Here is a 26498-nt window from a genome sequence, read left to right as displayed (position 1 = left end):
TTTTGTTGTTATTGTTATTGTTGGGTTTTTTTGTTTTTGTTTTGTAAAGCATGTGCCCAAATCAGGCTCATGCTCGAGCAGAACAGAATCAGTTATGCACAGGAGAGGGAGAAGGTGAGAAGACAGGTTGGTAAAAATGCACAGGGTACCTGCCAGCCACAGACACCGCACTTAGGCCAACCAAGAAGGTCCGGGTCACTGATGGCCACAGGAACCACTGCCCAGTGCCAGACTGAACAGCACACTGTAGAGACAAGACTTCAGACTCCACATGGACTGCCCAGGCCCTTTCCATAGGCAGAGGGTCCGTCTTCTCTCTTCAACTGTTTCCTACTCTCAACAACCAGGAAAGCCACCTCCCTCATGAGGCTGGGTGGGAGCAGGGAAGGAAATCGTGTATGGATGTCCTGAAATCAGGCCCCAGCACTTAGTTGGCACTTCAGGAGACTGAGGCAACGATCACCATTACTAAATTTAGTCCATCAAGATAAGCAGAGGACAAATCAAGATTTCCCTAAAATCAAATCGCATCATCAAGGCTTCCTCAGGAGTGTGGTCAGAGCTGAACACAGGGGACAACCCCAGGTTACGTCCTAAGTCATTCGACAGCACTTGCAATGCTCAGCCAACAGACACAGTCTGGGGGAGCCAGTCTGAGAGCAGTGAGTCCAGAAGAGGCCTCGGTACATCTTGGTTTCACCCATGAACTTCACAGCTTGTATTCTGCCAGGTATACAAAAGGACCCCAGAACCCACAGACACCACGCTTCACTTCTCCTTTTTATAATTTCTTGGCCAATCAAGTGGCATGAAGATGCACCCATTTTGTTTACAACTCTTCCCGCCCCGAATAGTGGCCTACAGTAATTGTTCCTTGTTGGTAGCGGAGGTGGAAGGAGGTGCCTGTCAAATAGCATCGTAGTATCTCAGGAGGAGTTTCACGTGATCATGCACCCCCATGCAGGCTCCATTTTTTGGTTCCAATCACATGCCAGCTGGGCCCCTAACACCTCAATTTCTTCTGCTTTGAGAAACACTGGAAGGCAGGCCCCTCCTCCCTAGCCTCCCTGTTCTGACTTATGCTGGATAAGCAACTTCAGATTGCTGAACAGCAACACACAACACAGCTGGGCAAAGATTCCTGTGTCCTGAAATTCCTGGAAAACTGATGCAAAGCAACATTTCAAGCACAGACACAGCCCCCACCCCCAGCCCTGCAGAGTCGGAGATGAGCGGAAGGCAGCCCCAGGCAACCATAGCTGAGCCTCTGTCTCCTTGAGAAAGCATTGTTCTTCCTTCCCAAGCACCCCACCCTGTGCGGAGATGGAGAACCCACAAGTAAATGAATCACTAGCACCTCAGTCACTGGCTCAGCCAGGGCTCCGGGAGTCACAGGTGCGAAGCCTTGGTTTTCCAACTCACAGGAATGGAGAACTAGAGAAACCTACACCCCAGCCCCAGGAGAAGGTGTAGGGCTTTGAGCTGAGCGTTAGTGCTGGTGCCCGCCCAACTCCCCAAGAGCTCAGCGCCTGACTCTGGGAAAAATGTAACCGAGGCATTTTGTATTTAATTCAAAGAAGCGTGAAGTTCACATCAGAGCGCGAATTTGCTGATCCTGAGCAATCTTCCTTCCTCAGGGTTTCTTTCTTTCAGATCTTTGAATCCTTGAGTCCCCCCCTGGAATCCTGATGTTCCAGGAGGCACAAACTCCATCTTGTGCAAAATTGCATGTGAGACTTAAATTTTCATTTGTAGCAATGTTTTTAAAGGGCTTAACTGGAGGTAGAAGAAAGGCCTACGTGAAGAGTTTTTGAAACTAAATGATGAAATTTTTAAGCTAGTTTATTACACTCAAATGCATGTTCCAATTTTGACTAGATTAAAAAAAGTATAGTCTTAGGTAGAAATGGTGGTGTCTATCTGTAATCTCAGCAATCTGGGAGGCTGAGGCAGGAGGATTCCAAGTTTTAGCCCAGCCTTAGCAATTTAGTGACTTAGCAAGATCATATCTCAAAAAACAGGGCTCAGCTTACAGATCAGTGAAAGGTTCTGGGTTCAATCTCCAGATGCGCGCGCGCGCGCGCACACACACACACACACACACACACAATTCATATGCTTCCGTTCATTCACCAGTGAATGGTTTTAAGAACTTTCTTTTGTTCATAGTTTCCTTCATCTCCAGTCACCTACTGCAGCCCCTTTACGGATTCCTTGTCCTCCACAACCCTAACATTACAGGTCCAAAAGTGCTATAGCTGGGCTGCTGCTTCCCCATCTATGCTCTTTCCTTGGACAACCTGATCTGTGCCCAGGCCATCCCCCGCCCTCTACAGTGCCACCCCTGCCATCTGTGCCCAGACCCATCCTTCCCTTGGTGCCAACCATTGCTCCCATTTGCCTCGCTGTGTCTCCCCCAGTGACCCCACAGGGAAGGAGGGATATGTTACTCCTCTCTCACCTTCACTCCAAATGAACTTGTCTCCCTGGTTTCCCTGTCCTGTGTGCCTGCAGACAGAGAAGCCTGTCTCTGCAGCGCCCCTTCTCTCTTTTCAGCAACAGTGATCACTAATGGTAAAGCGACAGTCACTCAGTGCTCACTACATGCCCACCACTGTCAGCATTCCAACAAGCCTTCTCCTCTAAAGCTCTTGATTACCTTAACTACTATCATCCCATTTCTCAGATAGTGAAACTGAAACAGAGATATGAAGTCCTTTGCCTAAGTATGCACAGCTAGGATGTGGCAGAACCTGGCAGTCTCAAAACCAAACGTCAAGGTTGGCTCAAAACCAAATGTCAATGCCCAGCTGCTATGGCTTGTGTCTAGATGCCCCCACAAAGCCTTATGTGGTCATACGTGGGGCTTTTTCAGAGGTGGCTGGATCTAGAGTGTATGATGCCAGGATTAAGGGTGTGTGCTTACTAAATCAGTCCACTGATTGGTTTGACACCGCCCTAAGCCCAGTAGCCTAGATAGAATACAAAAGGGGCAGAAAAAAGCTGCTAAAGTCACTTAGACTTGCTTGCTTTTGCTGCCTTCTGCTTGCCATGGACTGTTTCTCCTCTGCCATGCCATGCCACCCTGCCTGGGAGCCAGCCAGCTATGAGCTAAAACCTCTACAAACTGTGAGCTAAATAAACCTTTCCTACCTTAACTTATGGGTGTTGGGTATTTTGTCTCATCACTGAGAATAGTAACTAAGACCCTTCCCAAATATTAAGAACCCCTCTTTGACATCTTTGCAGCCAGCCCTTCTCGCATCCCCACTCCTCCACTGCACACTCCTCTCTCACCAGAACCACACAATAGCCTCTCTCTGCCTCCTTGCCTAAAGCCTTCCAGTCACCAACCTACCCAGCAAACTGTTCCAAGGACCATCTTTCTAAACTTCCAATCTGACTGTCACTACCCAATGAGAAACTTCCAGTGGTTCCCAATTATGGGAAAATAATATTTGAAACCTTACAGCACTTTAGCTCCCCTTGCCTAACTCCTTTACCCATGTCTCCCGTTGGCCTCAATCCTTCGATCCAGGTACATTAACTGTTTCAATCAAGTGCAAACTGCATCCTGCTCGTGCTTAGAACTGCCCTGAATTCCCTTTCCCGTTATTCCCAGCCTGCCAATTAAAGCTTCTAGGTCCTGCCCAAGAATCTCCTCTGTAGAATTTCCTCCCACAGACTCCCACTCCAAACACACACACACACACACACACACACACACACACACACGCATGAGTGAAAGGTACACTCTCCCTGATACTATAGCAATTGATTGTGTGTTACACTTCTTTACCTGAGGGCTTCCCAAACTTGGCTCTAAGATCCTCAGGGAGAAGGACCATGTCGATGGATAACAGTCATTCACTCTGTGAATGTCTCATGAATGAACTTATTCCAATAAACAGAAGGCCTATTCTGAAAAAAAGGGATTATACGTGTAGAACTGCTTTGCAAAGAACTTGAAGATACTTCAAAGACTTTGTTCTCTGGTATGCTCCAAAGTTGCCCCAGCAACTGTTCACACCATGGTTTTTATCCTGAAAGAAGCTCTGGAATAGTATTAGAGGCTGACCAGAGTGAAGCCTTAGAGGAGGAGGTGTGGCTGAGCACCTTCGCCCTGCGCCCTCCAGAACCAGCTGGCCAGCTTAACCAAGACCACCACACACAGGGCTGAGGACAAGAGCTCAATGCACAGGGCTGGTATCTGGAACGCTTTACGATTACTCTGCTCAAAACTATAAACCCTGGACATAGGGATTGTTACAGAAGCAACTATAACCAATTAAAGGGAGAGAAATGTAGATTTGAGTGTTTGTCTAATTAGTGACCTCCTAACCTTTCTCAACAAAGATTTCTCATTAGGAAAAGAAGTTTTATTGTATCTTCCCAATAGATACATATTTATTTATAAATAGCTTGCATGTAAGTTAACCAGGTGTTTTATTATTTCCTTCCCATATTCCCACAGAACACTGTGTGCACACCGTTTTGAAGGCCAATGATCTAGAAAGTGCTGTAATTTTCCCCACTCTCCAGAAGGGGAGAGGATGGAAACAGGAAGAAGGGTCTGGTTGCTGAGAGCCAAGAATCGTGGAGTCCTTGGCTTGAAGGCATGCACAGGCTAGCACACGTTCCTGACAGCTGTCACTCCTGCACCAAGCGCAGCCCCTGCAGTGACAGAGCTCCTCAGCAAAGCCACGCATTCTGTGTTCCGGCAGCTCTCACCATCAGAGAATTCTTCCTCTCAAGCTCTGATTTCTTCAACTGTCCTGCCTGGTATCCACTCCCTGCACTACATGGAAGCTTTTCCAATATCTGAGGACAATTATCCTGTCCCCAGTGAGTATCATCTTCTCGGGGGAATCCACATGAGCTAATGGGGCCTCTCCATCTCCAGTGACAACAACGTGCCTGCCTTGAACAGCCACTTCACAAGCATTTACATGGTCCCAGGCTGGCTGCTGCCTATAATTGTTACAGAAAACCACTGGTTTGTAAACAACAACAAAGAAAGTCTTTTTAATTCATCCTAAGGTAGAGTGAACCAAGTGGAATGCGTATGTATTTAACATTTAAAAAGACAAAGATTTTCGAAGGGGGCCAGTGTGGTCCTGGTGACATTTGACTTCACTGACTGATTTATTCAACAGACATTATTGAGCTCACATTCCTGCAACTCTACATGCATCCACCATATGTTAGTGAACGCACACACACATATGTGAACAAACACAAGGCACACATAATCCATGAATACGCTCCCCCACAAAATGTTGTTCATTAAGGCAAGAAACATTTACTGAGCACCTGCTTTTTGTTAGACGCAACATTCACAGATGAGCTTGTATGTGCAGCAATTAACAAAGGCAACCAGAGACACCATCCCCCCTTGGTTTCCTGTTTTATGGTTCCCAACTAGAGTACTTTCTCATGTACGCTCTTGTAACAGGAATTGGAAAACCCAGCTGAGCAATCACAACTTGCATTAAGCATGGGAAAGCCAAAGGGAGCCAAGAGACACATTAAAATGTAGCCATTGGCTATATACTCTACCCGGGGGGAAATAGCCCCACTCTGCATTAACACAAACCTGAAAAATCAACATCAGGATGAGCAAACAGCAAAGTTGCCACAGCAACTAAAACCAACCATCCTTTGCCCACATGGCAACAACTACATGATGGTGTGAGATGGTCACACCCGCTTTCCAGTACATGCATTACAGTCCATAGAGCCTGGCTGCACAGTGAGACCCTAGATGCAAAGTTGGTGCCTCTAGAGACATTTCACTGCTTTAACTCAGAATGATGTCTGTGGGTTTTTCTCTTAAAAGTAGCCTATTTTAAACCACAAAATTATGATATGGCTTCCCTTTCTTTTCTGCTGTGCCAGTAAAATGATTGTCAATGGAGAAATGGCCTAGAGCCAAGTCTAGCTTTATCCCCTTTAGGGTAAAGGACAGGATTTGCTTGATTGGTTTCAGTCTCTGCCAGTGTGGGAGCAACACCTTCTAGCCCTACCTAAGCCCTCTCCCTGGGAGACTTCTGCCCATCAGTGCCAAAAACATGGGATACCCCAGGAAACCTGGCAAAGCAGGAAGCATTTCTGAATGAGGCATAACCACCTAAAGCCAGTTTCTCTGAGTCAATACTGCTACTCAGTACTGCTTCATCTCATGCCCTTATTTCTTTTTAATAAAACATATAGCCTGCTAGGCTTCTTAGCAAAATCTTCATTTCTGCTGGCATGTCTGACCCTGACTACTAGGTTGGACTTGTCAAGCAAGTCCAATCCAATTTCCTCTGCCTCTACTCCACTGCATTCCAGACTTCTCATCTTATTGTAGAACATTCTGGAATTTCCAGGGGTTCCTTGGATGCTAAAGCCTAGTTGATGGAGAAAAATGGTACATTAGGGAATAAAATGAGGCTCAGACAATACAGCCAGAGTTGGGGCTCACTGTGGACCTTTCCCAGTGCAAGTTCCCCAGGAAAAAAATGACTAGAGTATGAATCACTTGCTTACATCAAAATCTGTTTGCATATCAATCCCTCCCACATGTTTAAGATTAATCACAAGCAGCTAATTCTAAGTAATTCCATGGTGTGTGTACTGTTTTTGCCCTATTAGAGAATCTGTTATGAGATTTGCCTTAACAGAAGAGTTAATTCATGCAAAGCATCATCCAAAAATGTTAGGACCCAAGCACCCATCCCTGCCCCTCACCCACAAGGCCCATCGCAAAGATCTGATTGCTTTAAATGAAATAAGAACAATGAGAAAAGTCACTGAGAGGCAGACTTCATCCTGACATAGGTAAGAGCTCCCTAATACTCAGCATGGATCAGAACTGTATTAGGCAGCCTCGAAAAGCACCAAGTCCCCAACATTGCTGTTGATTAGGGTATTTGTTTGTTCATTTGCAGGTTTTTTGTTTTCCTTTGTTTTGTAGGGCTGGGGCAGGGAGTCATCTTACACAATGGAGAAGAGAATGAGAAATGAATAGTTAGACCCAATGATCTTGACAGTTTCCAGGGATTACACATGACAAAGTCATAGCCAGATAGCAATGCAAATGTGTCAGTATCCTCTGTGAAAGTCACAGGGTCTGTGCTTCATCCTTCACAGTTCATTCCCACAGTACCAGCAACCCATCAAATTCAATCCATCCCCTTAAAACGAAAAGTTCACAGGACTTGATGTTACTGCGCATGGCCTCTCCCTAAACTTCAACCTTGTACTTCCTGATCCAGACAGAAAAAATACACTGTGGTTGGATTAGATTCACAGGGAGGCCATTGGTAAAAGCTCTACACCCTCCAAGCCCCCTTTCTTCTCATCCTCTTTGCTTTGCAAAACTAACCATGCCAGAGACAGGACCTCTTCTGGAGAGGAAAGAAGCCTGAAAAAATAAGAAAAAGGAAGAAACTGTGAGAGTCATAATCCGGCTGCCTGGCCCACTGTCTGGATCACAAATAAGTGATTTCCTCTTTGCTCTCCAGCTTATCTCTCCTCCCAAGTGGGCTCCGCATTTTTACTTGAAAGCAACTTATTGAGTAAATAAGCTTTACAACTCCCTCACTGCACTTTTTTCTTTTCTCAAGGGGCAGCAGGCCACGCATTTCCAGTGCTACCTGCAGAAGAGGTTATAGGATTATCTGAAACACACTGCCTGCTGGAGCTGAGTCTCCAGTCCTCGCATGTGCAACAACCACAGGACTGTTGAGAGTCTTCTCCGGAGGACTTCATGCTGCAAGCAGAACGACTTCAGGAGAGCCACACTGGCAGGTGAAAGGTGAAAATGTCAGAGAGGTGGGGATCAACAGCATCTCATCCACAAATTTAAAAGGAAAAGGTCCCCAGGGTTGTGCTCTTAGCTACAAAGCTACTCTACTTAAAGAAGAATCTGAGCAAACCCAAAAGGCTCTGAAACACTTTCCACAGCTAGGGAACCTGGAGCTTCCATTGCCGAGAGTTCACCCTCTGCCTGTCCTGCATCCCCACCTCCTGCAGTCTCTCGCATACTCTTACAAGGTAGTGTTTGCCCCTAGAGAACTGAAAATGGGCACCGTTTCTAGCATCATGTGCAAAGTAAGGTTCATCACAGGGTAGAACTAGATAGTTTAGCTGCATGACTATGAGATCAGCTTGTTTTCAAAGCTACTGGGTTTTGGATTTTAAAAAAAAGAGACAACTTTGGAAAATACATTATTCAGGAACATTGTGGCTAGCATTCAAGGTTTAAGAGCAGATATAGACTAGGAAACATTTAAAGGGGGCTCCATATTGCTTTTAAATAGGTCACCCAAAGACACCAATTTCTGGAGAACAGCAGTAGTAATGACAACCCACTGACAACATCGCTCCTCAAATAGATCACGGAGACAGGCCTGCAGAGCCATGCTTTGTCCTTCTCCTCTGCCAGCCACAGCCTGTCACCTGCAACACAGATCCCCAGTGAGTCAAACAAATCTAACATCTCCAGTGCAGCTGGCAGAGGATGAGTGGAGTGATCCCTCTGTTTCAATATCATTGTTCCTCTGAACCCCCGGCAAAAATTCCCAAGCACTCCCTCCCTTCACCCATCCCTTGAAGTCTCCTAATCTCACCCCACCTTCCAAAGAGATACTCCTCGACTTTCTTTAGCTTCCCACACTCCCTACCCATGACTCCCCCACCTCTTAAATGAGAATCTCAGCAGTTCTTATCCCAGGTTTGTGCAGGGGAAACTGTCTGTGATGAAGGGTCATTGGTCAGAGGGAATCACGCACACACCCAGAGCAACGTTGCTGGCACCTGACAGCAACAGGGCTTCTTCACAGAGGCAGATCCAGAGGTGAACTCTGAAGCTTATGGTAGTTGAATATCCTTAAGAAAAAAATACTGAAAATACAAAAATTAGGTGCAGGGCCTCAGAAGAAGCCCGTGCAAGTGAGGAGACATGAAAGGAAAGTTTAGCTTTATGGCAAATCCATCCTGTAATCCTCTCTCCCCACGCACACACACACCAAGGAAAAAAAAAGAATAGACATGGGCAGAAAGATTTGGCTTTGCTGTGTGTGAAGAGAAGCAGGAGCAGCAGGAGTGCCAGAAAGCGAGGGACAGAGTCATCCGGGAGCTCCATCCTTTACCACCAGCCCAGAGCAGGTGCTGTGCTACTCCTGGTTCCTGGAAAACCAAAGGTAAGTCCGAGGAGGCCACTCCATCCATCGATGCTCCAGCAAGGGTGCCAGTGCTCCAGTGGTCTTCAGATCCTTGGGTCCAATCCCCAGTCACTTCACTGCAAACCAGAGTCTTGCAGTAGGAACTGAATACTCACATTCATTCATTTCCATCCTTCCTCACATTTCCTCTTGCTCCTTATGACTGGAAGGAGCAAGGCTCCTGGGACTGGCTGAGCTGATAACCTCCTGCACCAGGAGTCTGACATTTTGCTTATCATCTGCATCCAGGGAGGCAATGCTCCTTCCTTCTCACAATGAGACACAGGCCACTTGTCTTAATGAAGGGTGCTGAGGGCAGAAGCAAATGTCATGTTGGGGATCTGCGTTCTCTGATCCCAGAGACACTTGCCAAATAGGCAACACCCAAGCTTGCCCTCATGCTGCCTACCCAAGACAGGTCTGGCAACACCGCAGGCTGGGTATCACCTTCTTAGCAGAATAATAAGTCCTGCCCTTCCTGCCTTGCTGGGTTGCTGTGGGGGCCACAGCACCACATATTTTCAGGCAAAGAGCTGAGATTAGTATTCCACAGTCACAAGCATCGTCAGAAATGCCATGCTCTTGGGTGGGAACAAAACGGCAGTGATATTGGGTTTCACACTTTTCTGAAATCCCCTCCTTTTACTTCTGTCACCCTTCAAACTAGGGTAAAGGAAAATGGTGGAAGTAGAGGTAGCTCAAAGGGAGGCCCCAAATACTCTGTGAAACCAAACTGATGCACAGTCCCTCCTTACATACACCAGGAACCCAAGACCTCAGACCCCTTCTGTTTCTTCCCAGGAGCTACGCAGATAGCTTTATACCTACTGTCTCATTTAACGCTCTCACCAACTCCATAGAGTTGATATCTATGACCCTTACTTTACTGAGAGGCAAGATAACATAGGGGTTATGTGTGGGTTCTGAAACCAGACTGCTTAGAGTCAAACACCAGCTCCACCTCTTATTATCTATGTGACCTTAGACAAGTCATTTAATCTCTTGTCCCTCCATTTCCTTATCTAGGAAACAGAATAATAATAGTGGGTCAAGAGCGATTGTATGATTATAAGAGCTAATGCATGCAAAGCTGTTCAAATAGTGTGGCCATGGAGAAGTGCTCTGTGGTGGTGGTGGTGATGGTGGTGGTTGTTAATGAAGATACAGAAGTTTCAGACTTTTCCAAAGATATAAAACCTGTAAGTGGATTAGCCCAAATCTAAATCCATATCAGTCTCATTCCGACAGCCATACTCTTACCCACTATGATAAATTTTATCTAAGTTCCAAGTTCCTCTGCTCCTCAGTTATTTTAACTGTAAAACAGGGCCAGTCCAAGATTATCAACCTCACAGGAGTCTCATGAGCATAGATGAGCCAATAAATATGAATGCACCAGAATGTCAGGCACAAGGTAGTATTGGATAATAGCAACAGTGGTAACAATATTATTACTACTTTGTTTGAGAAGAGCATCCACCCTTCAGAGCTCTGCCCCAAAGCCACTCTCACGCCAGTTCCATTGCTGGGGTCTTGCAGCTATGGACCTACACTGCTGAGCCCATGAAGGCAGGAGCCCAGGGAGGAGTGGGGGAGGGCAGATCAGCCCCATCTTCCAAGCACAGCCTGCGGGCTGCACCCCACCTCTCCTGCCTAATGAAGGAGGGAGAGGCCCCAGCTGATGGGCAGCTGCCCCAAGAACTGGAAACCATCTTTCCAAGGCAGGCTGCAAAAAGAGATAGGGGCCTGGAAAATAATTAGCCCCCAGCACTGGGCCTGTGGTAGCTCATTACCAAATGCAAATGCAAGTTCATGTGCCACTCCAAGGCTCCTGGCAAAATGCCTGCCTGACCCGCACCCTTGCTCAGTTTGGACCAAAGTGTTATCCACCGCCCACCCTCTTTGCAGTGTGCAGCTGGTGGGCCGTCTCTGCAAAGGGAAAAGCCTGCTCTCACCCCAGCAAAGGGAGAATGAGAAAGAGGGCTTTATTTCTTTAAAGGATGCAGAGATGTCATGGGAGGGGGGAGATTAGAAAAATTGTTCTTTCCTCAGCAGTTAAAAGAGGGATAATTGGAGCAAGTGGCAGGCGGCTGTTCTGCCATTTAGCATACAGCATACCCAGGAAATCTCACTTGGTAATCAGGAGGAGAGGAGGAAAAAGGAGCAATCAGACCCCTATTCAGGCAAGGTTTAGCGACAGCCCCTGCTGGCTGGCTGGGCTGGTAGTCTCCAGCCTGCATGCTAGGTAGGAAATCACATCTTAGGAGCACAGTCCCTCCTTTGTGTGCATTTTAAGGCCTTGCCTCTGTGCTACCTTCTCCATACCAGACAGAAGCCCTGGGAAAGGAGCTAGCCTCTTCCCCTCTGATCACTCACTACTCCCCTGCCTGCCCCGCCTTGCAAGGCCATTCAGAGTTGACACAGATGAGGAACAATGCCATATCACAATTCCAGCAGGGTGTGCACCGGAAAAAAGAAGGAGAGGTGACTGTGTTTTTACTCAAGTGTCCAAAACAGGAGGATCCAACTGGGGCAATCGCTGGTACCTTCACTACATGTCTGGTGTCTGTACCTCAGTAAAGGCTCCAGTGTAAGCAGTCTCCTCTTACTGTATGCCTTTCCATCCTCATTCTGGCTTGGAGAAAAGGGGAGAGAGCCACACAATTCTCACCAAAAAGAAAACTAATTGAAATTCACTTTCAGGATGGCATATGAAGGCCACACAGTAGTGTGGAGACATCCATCAAACCAACCTGAGTAGAATGTCAGCAGCCTTGGACAGCAGGAGGGAAGGGGGATGGTCAGTAGCAGGTACCCTACGACAATGTGCAGTCCCTATCACAGACCGTCTCTGCTGTACTTCACTATAAGGTCCAAACACCTGAAAATGTTAACAGCTGAGACTCCAGACAAGCAGCTTTGGGTTTCGGCAGCTGCCCAAGTCAGGAGGAAACGACAGTGGACAAGGAACCAATTTTCTCTTTGCCAGTGGAATAGGATGCCACATGTCTTCACTGAATTAATCTAAAATTATGGTCACATAAATAATATGTGACATAGGACAGCCCATGTCTTGAGATCCAGGAAGAGAAACCAACCTGTAAACCCTTCTCCACTGTTCTCGGCCCCACCCTACCTGCAACAGGCTGACTTCATATTAAATGACCCCTCTGGGGAAACTGGTATGAAATTTATATACCTTGGCAGTGAATCAATGCTTCACAACCATAAGACTGTTGAGAAACTCAATACATGCACATTCAGAACTATGAATGTTTTAAAAAAAATAATCAACTTTAAACTCATTTCAAGGTAATAACAAACCCTCAGTGACCCACGAGGGGACTCTAGGGGCTGAGAAAGTTCAGGATATCTCTTCATTGGCCATTAACCTTCAAGACTGCCCACAACAGGACTGAGCTAAACAAAAGCCAGGTGAAAAAGCTATACTAAGCCACAGTATGACTATATTCCAAACCAGCTATACATAATTTTAGAATCATTTTGAGTTATTTGTACTTCTTCTTTCTTCCAAGACCATAACTGGTTGAGCACCAAAACATATTACTTATAAGCTTAACACCTAGAAGTAAACATCTGGGACCACTTCTCTATCCACATCATACGCCACAACGTTCAGTGTGACTATGCGTAACACTGGGAGTTTGTGATGAAGTCTTCCCAAGTACGATGGGCAGAATGCAGTCTACAGCTATAGCTAAGTCTCTCACCAAATGAAAGACAAGATATTGTGTCCACTGTCTCTTGCCTCTGGCCCAGATCTCCATAGCAGCAACTATCCCCAGTGTCTTTTAGGTCTTCCCAGCAGGAAATTAGAATATCCCATTGTACATAAAAGAGGTGGGGCTTTCTGGGCATTCTTCCTGGGGTGCAGCATGGAGATATTTTGGTGACTTTCAAGGTGTGGAAAGCCAGACAGCCTATACAAACAGCAGTGCCGCAACTGGCTACCAGCCAAAGGACAACGACAAGCACTTCCAACAGGCCCCAACCACATCCATATGATGCTACAGGAGCCCTCCCAGCTGTACCTGCTTTTGGAACTGCTATGCATGAAGTAGAAACATATTCCATGCCAGGTGCAAGTCCTCACGCATTGAATGGCAGGGCCCACTCTGCAAATTGAGATAATACATAGGACCCACTGCCAGGAATAAGTCCTGGGGATTCAGTTCTATGACACATGCAACTGAAGGGAAGGAGGATGGTTGCATTTTCAGTATTCATTTCACCTCATCATCTTTAAGAAAGTGGACAAGCATTTGTTTAGATTGTTTATTTTGTTTTATGCAAATATGCTTAACACATAGCAGCTGCTGTGACTTTTCCCTTAACATTTTACAGGTGAGCTTTTCACCTACTCTCTAAAAATTAACTATGTGTTGGGGGCAATGCCTGTTTTCTATTAGTCTGTGGTGCATTTTGTGGTTGATTTGACATAAGGACAGTTACTGGGATCAACAGGCTCCCAGGTATCAGTATATTCTGTCATCTCCCCCAACATCTGCCATCATCTTTGCATTGCTCTGTTCCAGGCCAGGCAAATGTTACTATTAGGACAGAGACTGTTTACCATATTTATGGATCAGAAGTATAAATGAGTTATTCTATTTACATTCTACAGGTAGAGCTATCAATCCACAGCCAAAAGATGATCTGAACTTTGTAGAAAAACAATTATTAAAACATACATATAGAATTTAGCTATTAAAAATTTGACTGCATACAATGTATTGTGAAGAAATTCCACTGGAGATTGGAAAACACATATATACAAAAATAAATGAGAGAAAAGACAAATTGTATACATATACAGTATAGAGATTCTTCCTGCAGAAAAGTGCTGATCCAAACCTGCCCAGAGGAAATGAGTTCTTTTTAGACACAAAAAATGCAATCAGGGATAATCAGCAAGTTAACAACACATTCGCAAACACCCTGGTCCCTAGAAAGGAAGAATGCCAGCTTTCAGTGCGAGTTCTGAGAACAGAACAGATCCTTTGGGCAAATGAGAAAACAAGTGATCATGTCAGCGTCTTCAGGCAGAACTTTCTCCAAAGCCAAGAAGCTTTGGAACATCAGTCAGCTCCAAAAGGCACCTGCTCATGAAAAGCACTTCAGTTACCACATTCCCAAAATGGTTTTGCGGACTGGGTTGCCTCTGCCCTTCTTCTCCACCCCTTTTCCTAAAGGGTTTAAGAGGGAAATATAGAAGCCGTAAAAGGAAAATGTATCTCTCTGGCATCTTCCTTTCAGACAGCCCCTCCACAGGAAGGGAGAGGCAATGCCCAACCCAGCAGAAGAAAGAAGCACAGCCCCAGGGAGCATTTCTCCAATGGCACATGCATGACCTACATGAGGCCTCCAGTGGAAGCACCAACATGTCCTAGTCTCCAGCATCCACCACCTGTGGAATAAGCTTTGTTTTGACTTTTAAAAAATATTTTTAAACAGCAATTGGCAGTTAAAGTTTGTATCAACCACAACCTGCTTTAGGGGCTAGGCTGTTCTGGAAATGTTTCAGGAACACCAGACTAGTCATGAATTACAAATCCCAGGCAGTGGGCCTTACCTGAATGAAGAGATCCTAAGAGTCAGGGGCAAGACCTCTTCTAGTCTCACCCCTCACCTACTTCCCTCCACTTCGCACCAGCTTATTCTCCACCTTGAGAACACTCTGGAGTCATGTGAGAAAGCTTAAAAATATATTAAATGCTTGGATTTGATTCCCCAGAGATTTGGGTTTAGTGATCTTGGGATGCGTCCTGGAAGTTTCTAAATTCCCCAAGGTGATCCTAATGTGCAGCCAAGGCTGAGAACCCCTGGCCTCCCCCATGCCACACCACCACGTCCGGGAGGACGCCAGCGTGGGAAGGCACACAAAACATCTCTAGAAGAACCCAGGGCTTTCCTAGCCCAGGAAGGACAGGAAAAATGCAACTTCCTGCCCCCAGTCACCCTAATTTCCCAAGATACATACCTGTCTGGTCAGTTCCCACATACTTGCTCACCTCCTACCCAAATCTCAGCCTGTAGTGAGTCCAGTTCAGAAATCTGCATTTTAAGTTTTTGTTAAATAGTAGCTGGGCCACTTCTTTCAATTCCAATCTCAAACACAATTCAGTGCAGGAGATGAGGGCAGCCCATGCCCTTGTGCAGATATCCCTCCTTCCTCTCCCTAGGAAGTTGTACTTGAATTTGAGCCTTGGAGCTGGGTGGGGGTCTTGCTGAGCAAGACTCCAGTGGATCCTGTACCTAACACACTGGATAAGAAAAGGAACCACATCTCAAAGGAACCTCACATGAAGAATCCTTATTGCTGAAACAAGAAAGGGAGGTCTTTGTGCAGATGCCTCATCTATCCTCTCCACCCCTCCCAGGGGGTGAGGCACAATAGAAGGACTGGACATACAACAGGGCCATGCATAAACCCTGCAATCCACCTAGCCTCCCTTGCTGCACTCATTATGCTGGGGGTTAAAAGGAGGAAGTGAGGGGGAGTTTCCCATCTATCCCCAGGGCTAAAGTCTCAAAGGGTCAGCAGGGACAGAGGTAGCCACTCTGCCAATTGCTATCTCATTACTGCCCCTGCGTCAATCCTGCTAAGCTATGCTGCAGAAGAAGCCATACTGGAGCCCAGACTCTGCAGTCTAGTTCATCTAGTCCTTTTAGTTGAGTGTAGAGCTTGTAGTTGAGTAGCTAGCCTTCACTTCCTGCTGAGATCTGTTGGATTTTCCATTGCGAGCAAGCAAAGGATTTCCACTGCCTCTTCAGGGAAAAGGGTCCAATTAACACCAGGCTAAAAAACTGGCTTCTGTCAATCATCTGGCCCTCACCCAGTCCACACAAGTATTTAGCAAGAGCAGGAGTGAAGAGAGCCTTACCTTCTGAGCAGAGTGTGCCACCATAGCCGGTGGTGGAACAGTCACAGGTGGGGTGGCCATCCAGGAGGAAGCAGATCCCACCGTTTTCACAGGGCCGCTCACCACAGGGTCCTTCAGCTTCCAACTGGACGCCCTGGCTCCCCAGAAGCCGGGGCTCTGAGTTGCCGTACTTGAGATCCAGGATTAAACCCCTGAAGCCAGGTATGGCTTGTACTCCATCAAGGGTCAGGGCAGAAGACCGTATGTCGGCAGGGACTCCACCAAGGAACAAGTCACTGACCACATCCATGTAGGGTCGCTGGGGCTGCAGCTCCGCCAACTGGCTCTCGCCATCAAGCACCAGCACGGTATGCAGGTGGTCACGGCTCACCATGAGGAAGTGCCAGCTGCTGTCGTTCACTTGCTTGTTGGACAGCACAGCAGTCTCGGCGCAGTCCATGCTGAAGCGGAGCTGAACACGGCCGTCCACTAGAGAGAGGCAGAGGAAGTCACACACACCACCATCATCCAAGTAGAGGAGCAGCCCCGTGGAGACATTGGTCTTGAACTGGAAACTCAGGTCGCTGCGTGTGCTGGCATCCCAGCGGAGGTAGCGGGCCCACTGGTTGGGGAGACCCATGAACTCGAGGCCCAAGCAGAGCCCCAGCAGAGACCCCAGCAGGATGCTCACTTTCAGGGTGAAGAACACGGAGTGGAGGGTGAAGGTCATTGTGGCTATGGGCCAGAGAAGCAGATAAGCCAGGAGACAGCCCTCTGGGGAAGATCTCCCTTTGGCAGCAGAAGGGAGAAAGGAAAACAAGACAGAGTTGAAAGACAGAAGGAGACACACAAATAGAGAGAGTAAGGAAGGAGGAAAGAGAAGAAGACAGTCCCAGACGGGGACACAAGCAAGATATCCGATGAAGAGACAGAGGAGAAAAACAGGGCAGTGAAAGAGAGGACAATCAGGTGGGGTGGGGAAGGGACTGGAGTAAGCAGGAAGTGTGTTTCTCCAAGAAAAGATCTCAGCTATCCATGCGGATCCGGAGGCCTTGATTCGAGGAGGAGTAAAAGGCGTGCAGAATGGGAGGAAGCCTTCAGCAATGTGCTCCTCCCAACAGGCCCCCAAAGGCCCCAGCAAGGGAGGCCAGGGACAGGCCTGGGGTCGGGGGTGCCGTGATGGAGGAGGAGCAAGTTTCAAGGTGAGCCAGGTGAGAGGTAGAGACAGGCCAAGGGCCAGTCCCGAAGTTCCACCTCCTAGCAGTGGCAGGCCAAGGGGAGGGGAGCAGCCCACGGTTGAGTGCTCAGGCAGAGCGGAGACTGGTGCAGGGTGGTAGCAGATTCAGGTGTCATGGTGCTGGCCAGAGGCAGTCCTGCCCATCACCCACCTCCCAGGACTCCACAGCAAAGACCTGTGGAACAAAGGAAGAGAGAAGGAAAGGAAGATTAGGGCCACGTGTCAGGAAAACATTGCATCTTATTTCACAAATGGTGGAGTGCTGACTACAAGCCAGCTCATTCTAGTGACACCTACAGTGCTGAGTCCTTCAAATGGAAGAAGCACCCATGTTCCTCCATGGCCACTCTGGGACCCTGGGCCCAGTTCCTAATGATGCTATCTTAGTTACTTCTCGCTCTTGTTCCTGAGACATAATACCTGACGCCCAAAATTAAGGAAGGAAAGGTTTATTTAGCGTACAGTTTGAGGAGGTTTCAGTCCATACTCAGCTGGCTCCAAGGCAGGGTGGTGTGGCTGAGGAGCAACTGTTTATGGCCATAGAAGATACCAAAAGCAACAAGCGCAAAAGAAGGGAAGCAAACCTCTTTCCATCCCTTATACTGCATGCAGGCTACCTACCCTAGGGTCTCATAGCACTCACATCCCCAATCCCAGTGCTCGACAATGAACCTATCACAAACTCTAGAGTCAGCCACCTCTGAAAAGCCCATCCCCATGACCACTTGAGGTTTTGGGAGGACATCCAGACCCAAACTATAACAATGCAGTCAGTTTTTCCATATGCAAAAATAGCATAAGATTCTCAAGGACACATTTTTAAACTATTCATTTAAAGGATCACACAGTCAAATTCAAATCTTTCAAATGTTAACATTTTATGCACTCAAATGTCCACACCTAATTTTTACTTATTTACCTATTGAAAGATATTGATCTTTAAGGTTCTTCTTTTTCAATTTGACAATCCATGCTTGAGAATAGGAGGCCTAAGACAAATTCCAACCTTTAACTTTTTAAAATAAATGTTTATAAAAATCAATTAAAATAAACTAGAAGATGAGCAACGAGTGTAAAATTATCTCTTCTTAAATTTTTTTGAAAAGCCCTCTCAGGAAAAAAAAAAGTGCTTTGAGGTTAAAAAATAAAAAAGGCTGAGTTTCAAGTCTAGCTCCCGTATTGAACTTTAAGAAAAATATTTAATGTATTTGAGCTTCAATTTCCTCATTTTTCTAGTTCCTGTACATGGAACTGTAAGAAAAATGTTTACCTTACTGAAGCTTCTATTTCCTTATTTGAAAAATCGAGAAATAACAGCCACTTTCTGTGATTAAAGGAAGGATTAAACAAGCAGATATGGAGATATTCCAGCATGAGACTTTATACATATTATAAAGTGATCAGTAAATACTAGGTTCCCCCTTTCTTATTTCTTGAATGGGATGGGATTGGAAGAAGGGTTGCTAGTGTGTGTGTATATGTGTGGGAGTGTGTATGTCAGTGGAATAAGCCCAATGTATAAAAACACAGTACTTAAAAAAAAATCATGACAACTGCAGAATGGGTAACAACTGCATAGTTAAGAAATGCCACGGGGGGGAAAAAAAAGAAAAAGAAATGCCACAGGCCAAGAGTACATACATGATAAGGCTTAGAAATGCACCAGCACCCAGCTGAGTGAGTGACCTGGCTTCTGAGGGTAAACACTGGCCCACCTAACTAAGACAGTGAGGCCTCTGTTCAGATGGAACAAAGTATACAGTTTCCAAGAGCTGGGCAAGGGTTTGTTTATTACTTGGTATATTTGATAGTTCACTACCGTTTCCCGTCAGAGCATCACTCTTCATTATTTTATGATGACCACGCCAGAACTGGTTCTGACCCCTGCTTTGAAAAGGCAGGTATTTCCCTTAACCAGGTACCAATCCCCACTCCCCATGTCCAAATAAATTCAGTTGACAGAGAGCTGCTTAAATCCATCCTAAGGAACATGTTGAGTCTACAGAGGATTTTGTAGAATCCTTTTCTACAGTGTGGCATGTTATTCCCAGTGTGCAAGTGATGCTTAACTGGAACATGGACGTGTGTGTGTGCTAGTGCCAACTCATACAAGTTTGTGTGAAGCAAGTGCTAAACTCTCAAACAGTTTTTATTTTTTCCTTGTTAGTACATGCTTACAATACATAATGATTAACTGATCGTAGGGAGTTGGCACATAACAACTCTGAATTCTTTTTTCATCCCCTACCCCTCCCATCCTACCCCGCTCCTTTCATCTCTCAGTCCCCTTCCCATTTGCAAAAGTTCTATTTCCATTTTTTCTTTCAATTTTTTGAAAAAAAATTCCGCTCATTCCCTCCCTCCATCTCCCTCCTTCTCTTGTTCCCCTTCCCATTTGAAAAAGATCTCCCTGCTTCCTATTAAAATTTCAAATCATTTTGAACTGGCTGATATTACTTTGGTAGCAAGAAATCAAATAACGACTCTAGGAGTATTTAAACCATGAAGATAGGTGAGTACCACAACTTAAGAGTTTATGAGAATGTCAGATTTAAGGAAAGACATGATACAGGGCAGGGGAATTACCATGCAAGTATCTTGGAAGAATGTACAGAAATAATATCGAATGCAAAAGTCGAGTGTGGGACAGGCTGGTACACTGGAAGAGAAAAAGGGCGGCTGATGCTGCTGGAGTGAAATGTGTAGAAGGCATGAAGCTAGAGGCAGGTAATAGGAGGCTGCGTCATGAGATGTGACAGTCCTTAAGAATGAGATCATTGTGTTGGGTAAGGTATGCAAACCAAGTCAATAGGCAGCATCCCAGGGGAGAGAGGGAGCTGTTCAACCCAACTGTGTGTCGAGCTGCGTGTTCATTCCAGGCACTACTGGATCATAGCAGAGTAACATAGCATCTTGACTCTCGAAACCATCACAAACTAGTGTAAGACAAGATGCCTTAGGGACAATAAAGTGCAGGGATTAGGAGCCCAGGCCCTGGAATCATACTGCTTTCTCGGGGATTCTTTTGAGGCAGCAACTGTTTCACTATGATAACCTGCCACAAGACCTTGTCATGGAGCAGGAGCTCCAGAAACATTTGTATAAAGAATGAACAGTAAAATAGAAGAGGAAGAAAAGCCCTGTGGTCACCTGACTTCAGTTCCATGCAGTGTTCCAGATGACCCCTTTTCACATGACAGCAATTCTAAGTCCCCACACCTTGTTAGGTATCAACCTCAGATCACCCAAAAGGGCAAAGCAGCACCTGCGCAGTGGGCTGCTAAAAGCCACGAATTAAGAACTTGGCTGCCAAGGAATACTCTTCTATGAGAGAGGATCATGGGAATTTTCCCAGCCTACTTTAGGGTGGCCACTCTATCCTGCCTTGCCAAGCCTGTCCTTAGACTCCCAACCATCCTCCCCAGGCCAGACCAGCATTGGAGATGGCAATGTCCCCCTTTCTTGCGTCATGGAGGACCAAACTTTCTTTCCCACAGATGCCAAGCAGATCCGATGTCAGGTGTGGTGGCCAAAGAATTGGGTTTCTTTAGACTAGATATCCTATGGTCTATCCATTTTCCCTCCTAAAGCCCTTGAATTCCTTTCTTGGGTTGTGGACATTCTCATGGCCTCTGGGAATTTTCCAAAATGGCCAAAAGCTAGAGATGACCTTACGTTAACAGCCACAGACGTCTAACCAACTGCTCTCAGCATTTCCCCTTCAGCCTTCTTTAGCCCTCCTGTCAGACATGCCAAACTCTAGAAATGGAACAATGGAAGCCTCTTCACCCAGTCAGCCAACTGCCACCCTCCCTTGAGCCCAGATAGCCATGGAGACAAGCAGCCTGCCCCAGATCCCACATGGAGGGCCCCGGCTGGTGCCAAAGCTCAAAACACTTCTCTGTTGTGTGGGACTCAAGCAGGAGAAGGAAAGTGAGTGACATTATCTAATTGCCAGCTAATTTGCATAATTATCGAGCGGCACACTTTTCTGTGGGGCGAACATCTTTACAAATGTCTCCCAATCCGGCTACTTAGGAGGCAGGCAGGCCTCACACAACTCTGACATGTGGGCCACTTGGACAGATCTGGCTGCCATTTGCCCCCTCCACCCCCCACCCCCAGTTCCTTTGCTCCCTTTTCCATCTGCCATGGAGTTTTAGCTGAGCATGAAAAAAACTCAAAAGAAAGTCAGGACCATGACCAGAGTCAGGACTGGTTGGGAAGGTATGAGGACAAACATCCTCAGGCATGCCACAGTCCACAGCTGGGCTTGCCAGGTTTTCCTCTACAGTCTTCTCATTTGCTTCCCTCTACCAAAGCTCCCAGAGCTAGAAAAGCCCCCTAATGGTGCTCTGTTCCTCATTCAGTGGACAATTCATCCCTCTTTGCAGGTAAATGTTTCTCACCCCCAATTTCAGCCCATGTCATGCAGGTGGGCTCTCTAGTCTCACGGAGCTGGACTTAAGCTCAGATTCTCATTTCTACAGCTATTTAACCTGGCACAACTCCCTTAGGCTTTTGTTTATTCATCCAGAAGGATAATATCTATTTTATAGGGTGATTTTAAATTTATTAAAGGTAAAAATGTATAGGGGTACAACTATCTCTGGGACATTATGTTGGCAGGACCTAGTAAGGCTGAACATTTTTACCCCATGATGTCACAGCTCTCCTTCCAGCTATACACTAGAAGAAATGCTTATGTATGTCCAACCAAAAACGTGTGAGAATGTTCACAGCAGCGCTATCCATAATAGCCAAACCCAGAAGATCACTAAATGCCCATCTACAGTAGAATGGATACATTATAATCTGTGTGTGTAAAATATACAACTCTGAGAATGATGGGTTTTCATCTCTAGACAGAAGCGTGGATAACTTTCACAAGCCTAATGTTGAGCAAAATAAGACACAGAAGAACATATACTGCATGCATGCAACTTACATAAAGCATAAAAAGAGATGAAATTATTTTTTCTGTGCTTTTAAAACTCAGAACAGTGGTTATTGATTGGGAAGAGCACAAAAGAAGTAGAAGAATTTGTTTCCTGATCTGAGTGACATGCAATGTGCTCAGGATGTGAGCATGCATTGGCTCAGCTGCACACTTACAATGTCTGTATTTTTCTATGTACACATTCCAAGAAAAGCCATTTTATACACTCCCTGGAACATGATGCATGTTCATCTATTATTTTTATTATGTCACCTGGAGAAGAATTTCAGAGTAAATTAGTACTGCCTTCTGTTTGGAAGCTGGAACTTAGTACTTACAGTTTCCAAAGCCAGCCTCTCGTCCCAGAAATTATGGGCCAGTAGCCACCAAGCTTTACAACAGGAAGCCACTTTCTTTCTCTCATCCCAGTCCACTTCATACACCGGTCCTCTCTTTCACAGTGTTGTCACATCCTAAAACACACTCCTCTCCTTCCACCCATGAAATCTGCTGAGTTGTTTCCAGACCCTGCTTCCCAAGTTTACCCCATCTGAGGAGTGCCATGCCTCTCCCTTCAGGAAAGAGAAGGGGAAATGACCCCTGTGGACATCAACTCCAGTGTGTCAAATGGGTATATAGAGAAGGTGCGCATTTCTACTGTGCAAGACAAAGGAAGACAGAGGGGAAGAAAGAGGAAGAGAGTTTTTCCTTTAACTTAGAACTTTAATAATCTTCTTTGGCTAAAAACTAAGTTTCTCATAAGAACCAAGAAATGATCATGTTGAATCAACCTAAATTTCTTTTCTATTATGAATATTTACTATAGTAGAGATACACAGGAGTTACATATGGACCTCATCAGACCTTTTGGGAAAGTTTCTCATGACATATGATGTAAGGGATGTGAGGGGGAGAGAACCAAGAACACTTGTCACTGGGTAGAGAATAGCAATCAAAGAAAGTGTGAACCCCACCAAAGGTTGAGGAAAACAGAGCAGTGGCTGGTCACATTTGTAGATGAGCTGACACTCAGAGTTAGCAAGTATGTGAAAGAGGTGGCAGAGATCCTGGGAGATCCCAGAAGACTTCAACCACAGTCTCTGTCTAATAAGAAAAAATTTGATGGAGGTAAATGGAAAATTATACAACTTGATCCCCCAGTATAAACAACCCATAAAGATGGAAAGTGCAACTTGCAACTACATAGTAACAAGAATTGAGAGAGTAAATAAACAAGATTTCACACACATGTATCTATGTATATATGCACATCTTTTTAGGGTCTTACGGCTTTCAGATAACCAAATGCAAACTTAGACTGCATGAACTGAAAAGGAAAGGGGGATGATAATCCATGTCAATCCAGTGGTTGTCAATTGAGTTTTAGTCTAAGCATTGCTCTTTGAGGTGGGTGTAAATAAGCTGGAGGGTAATAAATGGGAAGTCTATTCATTATCTTATTTTAACTGGTGAACACTCATATCCTAGAGATAGAGATAAATTTTAAAAATAGTTCAAACCCTGAAAGGTACTTACACACTTATAAAGAAGAAAGACTTGAGTCTAAATGAAGTAAGTCGGTAGACTAAAGAGGCAGACTCTGCCAAGGGTGGGCTGGGTGTGGCAGGAGGGCAGCCTCCAGGGTCTAAAGTAGAATACTGGTGTATAACAAGTATCCCTTTCATAAAGGTAACATGGTATTATGGTCAAAACCAGGGGCTCTGGACTTCCTTGGTTCAAATCTCAGATCTACGGCTTGCTGCTTTTATGAACTTGGAAGTCAGTTGCTTCATCTGTTAACAGTGAATTATAACAGTGAGTAACCATAGTAAGCCACTTACTACAAATTCAAAGCCACAGTACTAAGGCAAGATAAGTACTTGAGTACTAACAAGTAATTTTTAGCTTCTTCTACTGCAATGAGCTATTGTGCATGATGCTTCCGTTCAGCCCAGCTGTTGCCATTTTACCTGCACGGCTCAAGGAGAGTAATTAGGATAGATGGATTTCTTTTGCATGCCATCCCAATGTCATGGACAATGTGAAGAGTCATACCTGAGTCTCTTTATATAAAACACGTTTGGAGATCACCAGGGTTTGGGGATTACAGAGGCAACTGAGCAGTATCTTTAGGAGTCTGAAGCATTCTCAAACTGAAAGGCCCCAGGGATTCTCTGCTGCCCTCTGGGTAGACTTCGTTCTAGTGAATGGAAAACCTAGAAGGAGAATTTACATCTTGATCTCACAAGTAGACAACAGACAACCTCTAGATAAACAGATTCTCCTGGCCCCAGAGGAGGCTGGGCACCTTCTGGACTCATGTGGCCAGTATTGAATAGATCCATGCATGGGAAACAGTAGAGTCCAGAGGAACAGAAGTGACCCTGGGCTGATGTGGTCAGGGAAGACCTCTAGTGGGATGGGGAATGGGCATGGGAACCTGAAAGATGAGCAGGGAAAGGCAGCGGGGAAGAAGTGTGGTATGGAAATGGAGCACTGGACTGAGAGTCAAAGCCAGGCTTTCTCTAACTATTGGCCTAACACCCATAAGGAATGTTCTAAAGCCTAATTGTCAGTTCTTCATCCATAAATTAAGGGTAACAATAGCTACCCTTTCCAGGATGTTGTGAACACTGAGACCAGCAAAATCAGGTAATAATCATTCCTTTTTACTATGCCTTAACAATCTTCTAAGGTTTACATCAAAAACAACTCATGGCATTAGTCTTTTTTCTATCTACCACCTCTAACCCAGGCTTAAGAGAGCCCTGAGTTATAAAATGGCAAAAAATGCAACAATAGTACACTCTGTCCTGCAGGTCACAGAACTCAGGCCCTGCAAGGTGCTGCCAGTCTCCCCAGCTTTCCCAGTATAGCCAAGACCCCAAGGTGTGGTTACTCACTAGTCAGCCTCCTCCTCTCTTTTGTCCCCTCCTCTGCCTACCAGCAGGCATTCCCAGCCCAGAGTTCCCAGCCATGGGTTGGGAAGCCATCTGGCTGCTTGGAGAGTTAATAATTTATAATGAAGATAATCGCCCTTCAAGATCCTCGCCTCTTGGGACCATTAAAAAAGATTCAATTGAGAGCCAGTGAGTTCTTTACATGAAGGGATGGGAAAAGGGAGAGGGAGGGGGGAAGAAAAAGAGGAAATGAGGAAGGAAAAGGAGGGGCAGATAAGCTAGGTGCTTAGCTGATCCTCCCCTCAAAGACTATAGGAGACAGGGAAATTATTCAGCCCTAAACGACAATCTTACCCAGCTTTCACAGCACCAGCCCAGCAAGAGTGCAATTTACGGGTCTTTTCTCCTAGCCAGCTTTCTCTATACAAAGAGGGAAAAAAAATCAAACACATGTAAGAGAAGGGGAGAGAGACACAGACAAGAGAAAATAAGTCTGCCCAGCAATTATGTGTGGGGCTGCCCCCGCCCCGAGGGGGCTCTCTCTGTTCTCTTTCCAGGACACAGTAAAGCTCCCACTGTGCTAATTATTCCCATTACTGGACAAATTCTCCATTAACAAAGCAAGAGGTGCCAGCGTTGGCAGGGAGAGAGCAGAAGGGACTAGCAAAGACACTGGACAGACTAGAACAGTGTGGACCCAAACCAGAAACCTGCAGCTTCTCACCTGGAGAGATGGAGGCCTGGCACCGCCCACCTGCAGAGTGCATCTGGGAGGGGGGAGATGTAGAACAGGCTATCAGCAAGGCATTGTGATGGCCAGAGGTGAGCACAGTAGGACAGGAAGCAGTGTGAGCCATGTCCACAAATACCACCTCCAGTAAAAGTTATAAAAGGGGCAAGGTCTAGGACCAGGATCCAGGAGCAGGCCTCAGACTCGGGGAGAGTTCAGCATTCAGTTCAGCATTCAGGACAATGTCAATGAATGCCTGGTCCTCCTGTGACTTTGGAAAGCCACTGGATAGACTGCCACGCAGTTCTAGCATGCATGTCTTACAACTATAATTACAGCAAATGCTTGTATCACACTAACTGTGTCTAAGGCACTCTGCCAAGTATGTTACATCTGAAGTCACCTAGTGCTCACCAAAACTCTGTGAAGTAGGGAGTAGTATGATCCCTGTTTTAGATATGAGTAAACTAAAGCCCCTTAGAGAGGTAAAATAACTATCCCAAAGTCAAACAGCTAATAAGGGACAGCTCTCAGAGCCTTACTTCCAAGAAGAAAATAAAAAGAAGGAACATAATTGTCTCAGTTACTTCCCTTGTTGC

General features: G+C 45.8%; 1 protein-coding gene across 18 annotated transcripts in view; it reads right to left on the bottom strand.

Moving 5' to 3' along the window:
* Positions 1–26498, bottom strand: part of Nrxn3 (neurexin 3) — a 1559809-nt gene that overhangs the window by 1469620 nt on the left and 63691 nt on the right. For all 18 annotated transcript variants that reach the window (XR_001235159.1, XR_001235160.1, XR_001235161.1 and 15 more), the window contains exon 2: positions 16115–17505. Coding sequence is in view for 15 of the 18 variants with exons in the window: in XM_013517252.1 (XP_013372706.1) it covers positions 16115–16823 (709 nt within the window). In the remaining 3 variants the exon portion in view is untranslated. The remainder of the gene's footprint in view (positions 1–16114; positions 17506–26498) is intronic.

Source organism: Chinchilla lanigera, unplaced genomic scaffold (assembly GCF_000276665.1).
Source record: "Chinchilla lanigera isolate Chin_1 unplaced genomic scaffold, ChiLan1.0 scaffold00037, whole genome shotgun sequence".
NCBI lineage: Eukaryota > Metazoa > Chordata > Mammalia > Rodentia > Chinchillidae > Chinchilla > Chinchilla lanigera.
The sequence above is the reverse complement of the archived record's forward strand: the minus strand, read 5'-3'. Positions and strand labels throughout refer to the sequence as shown.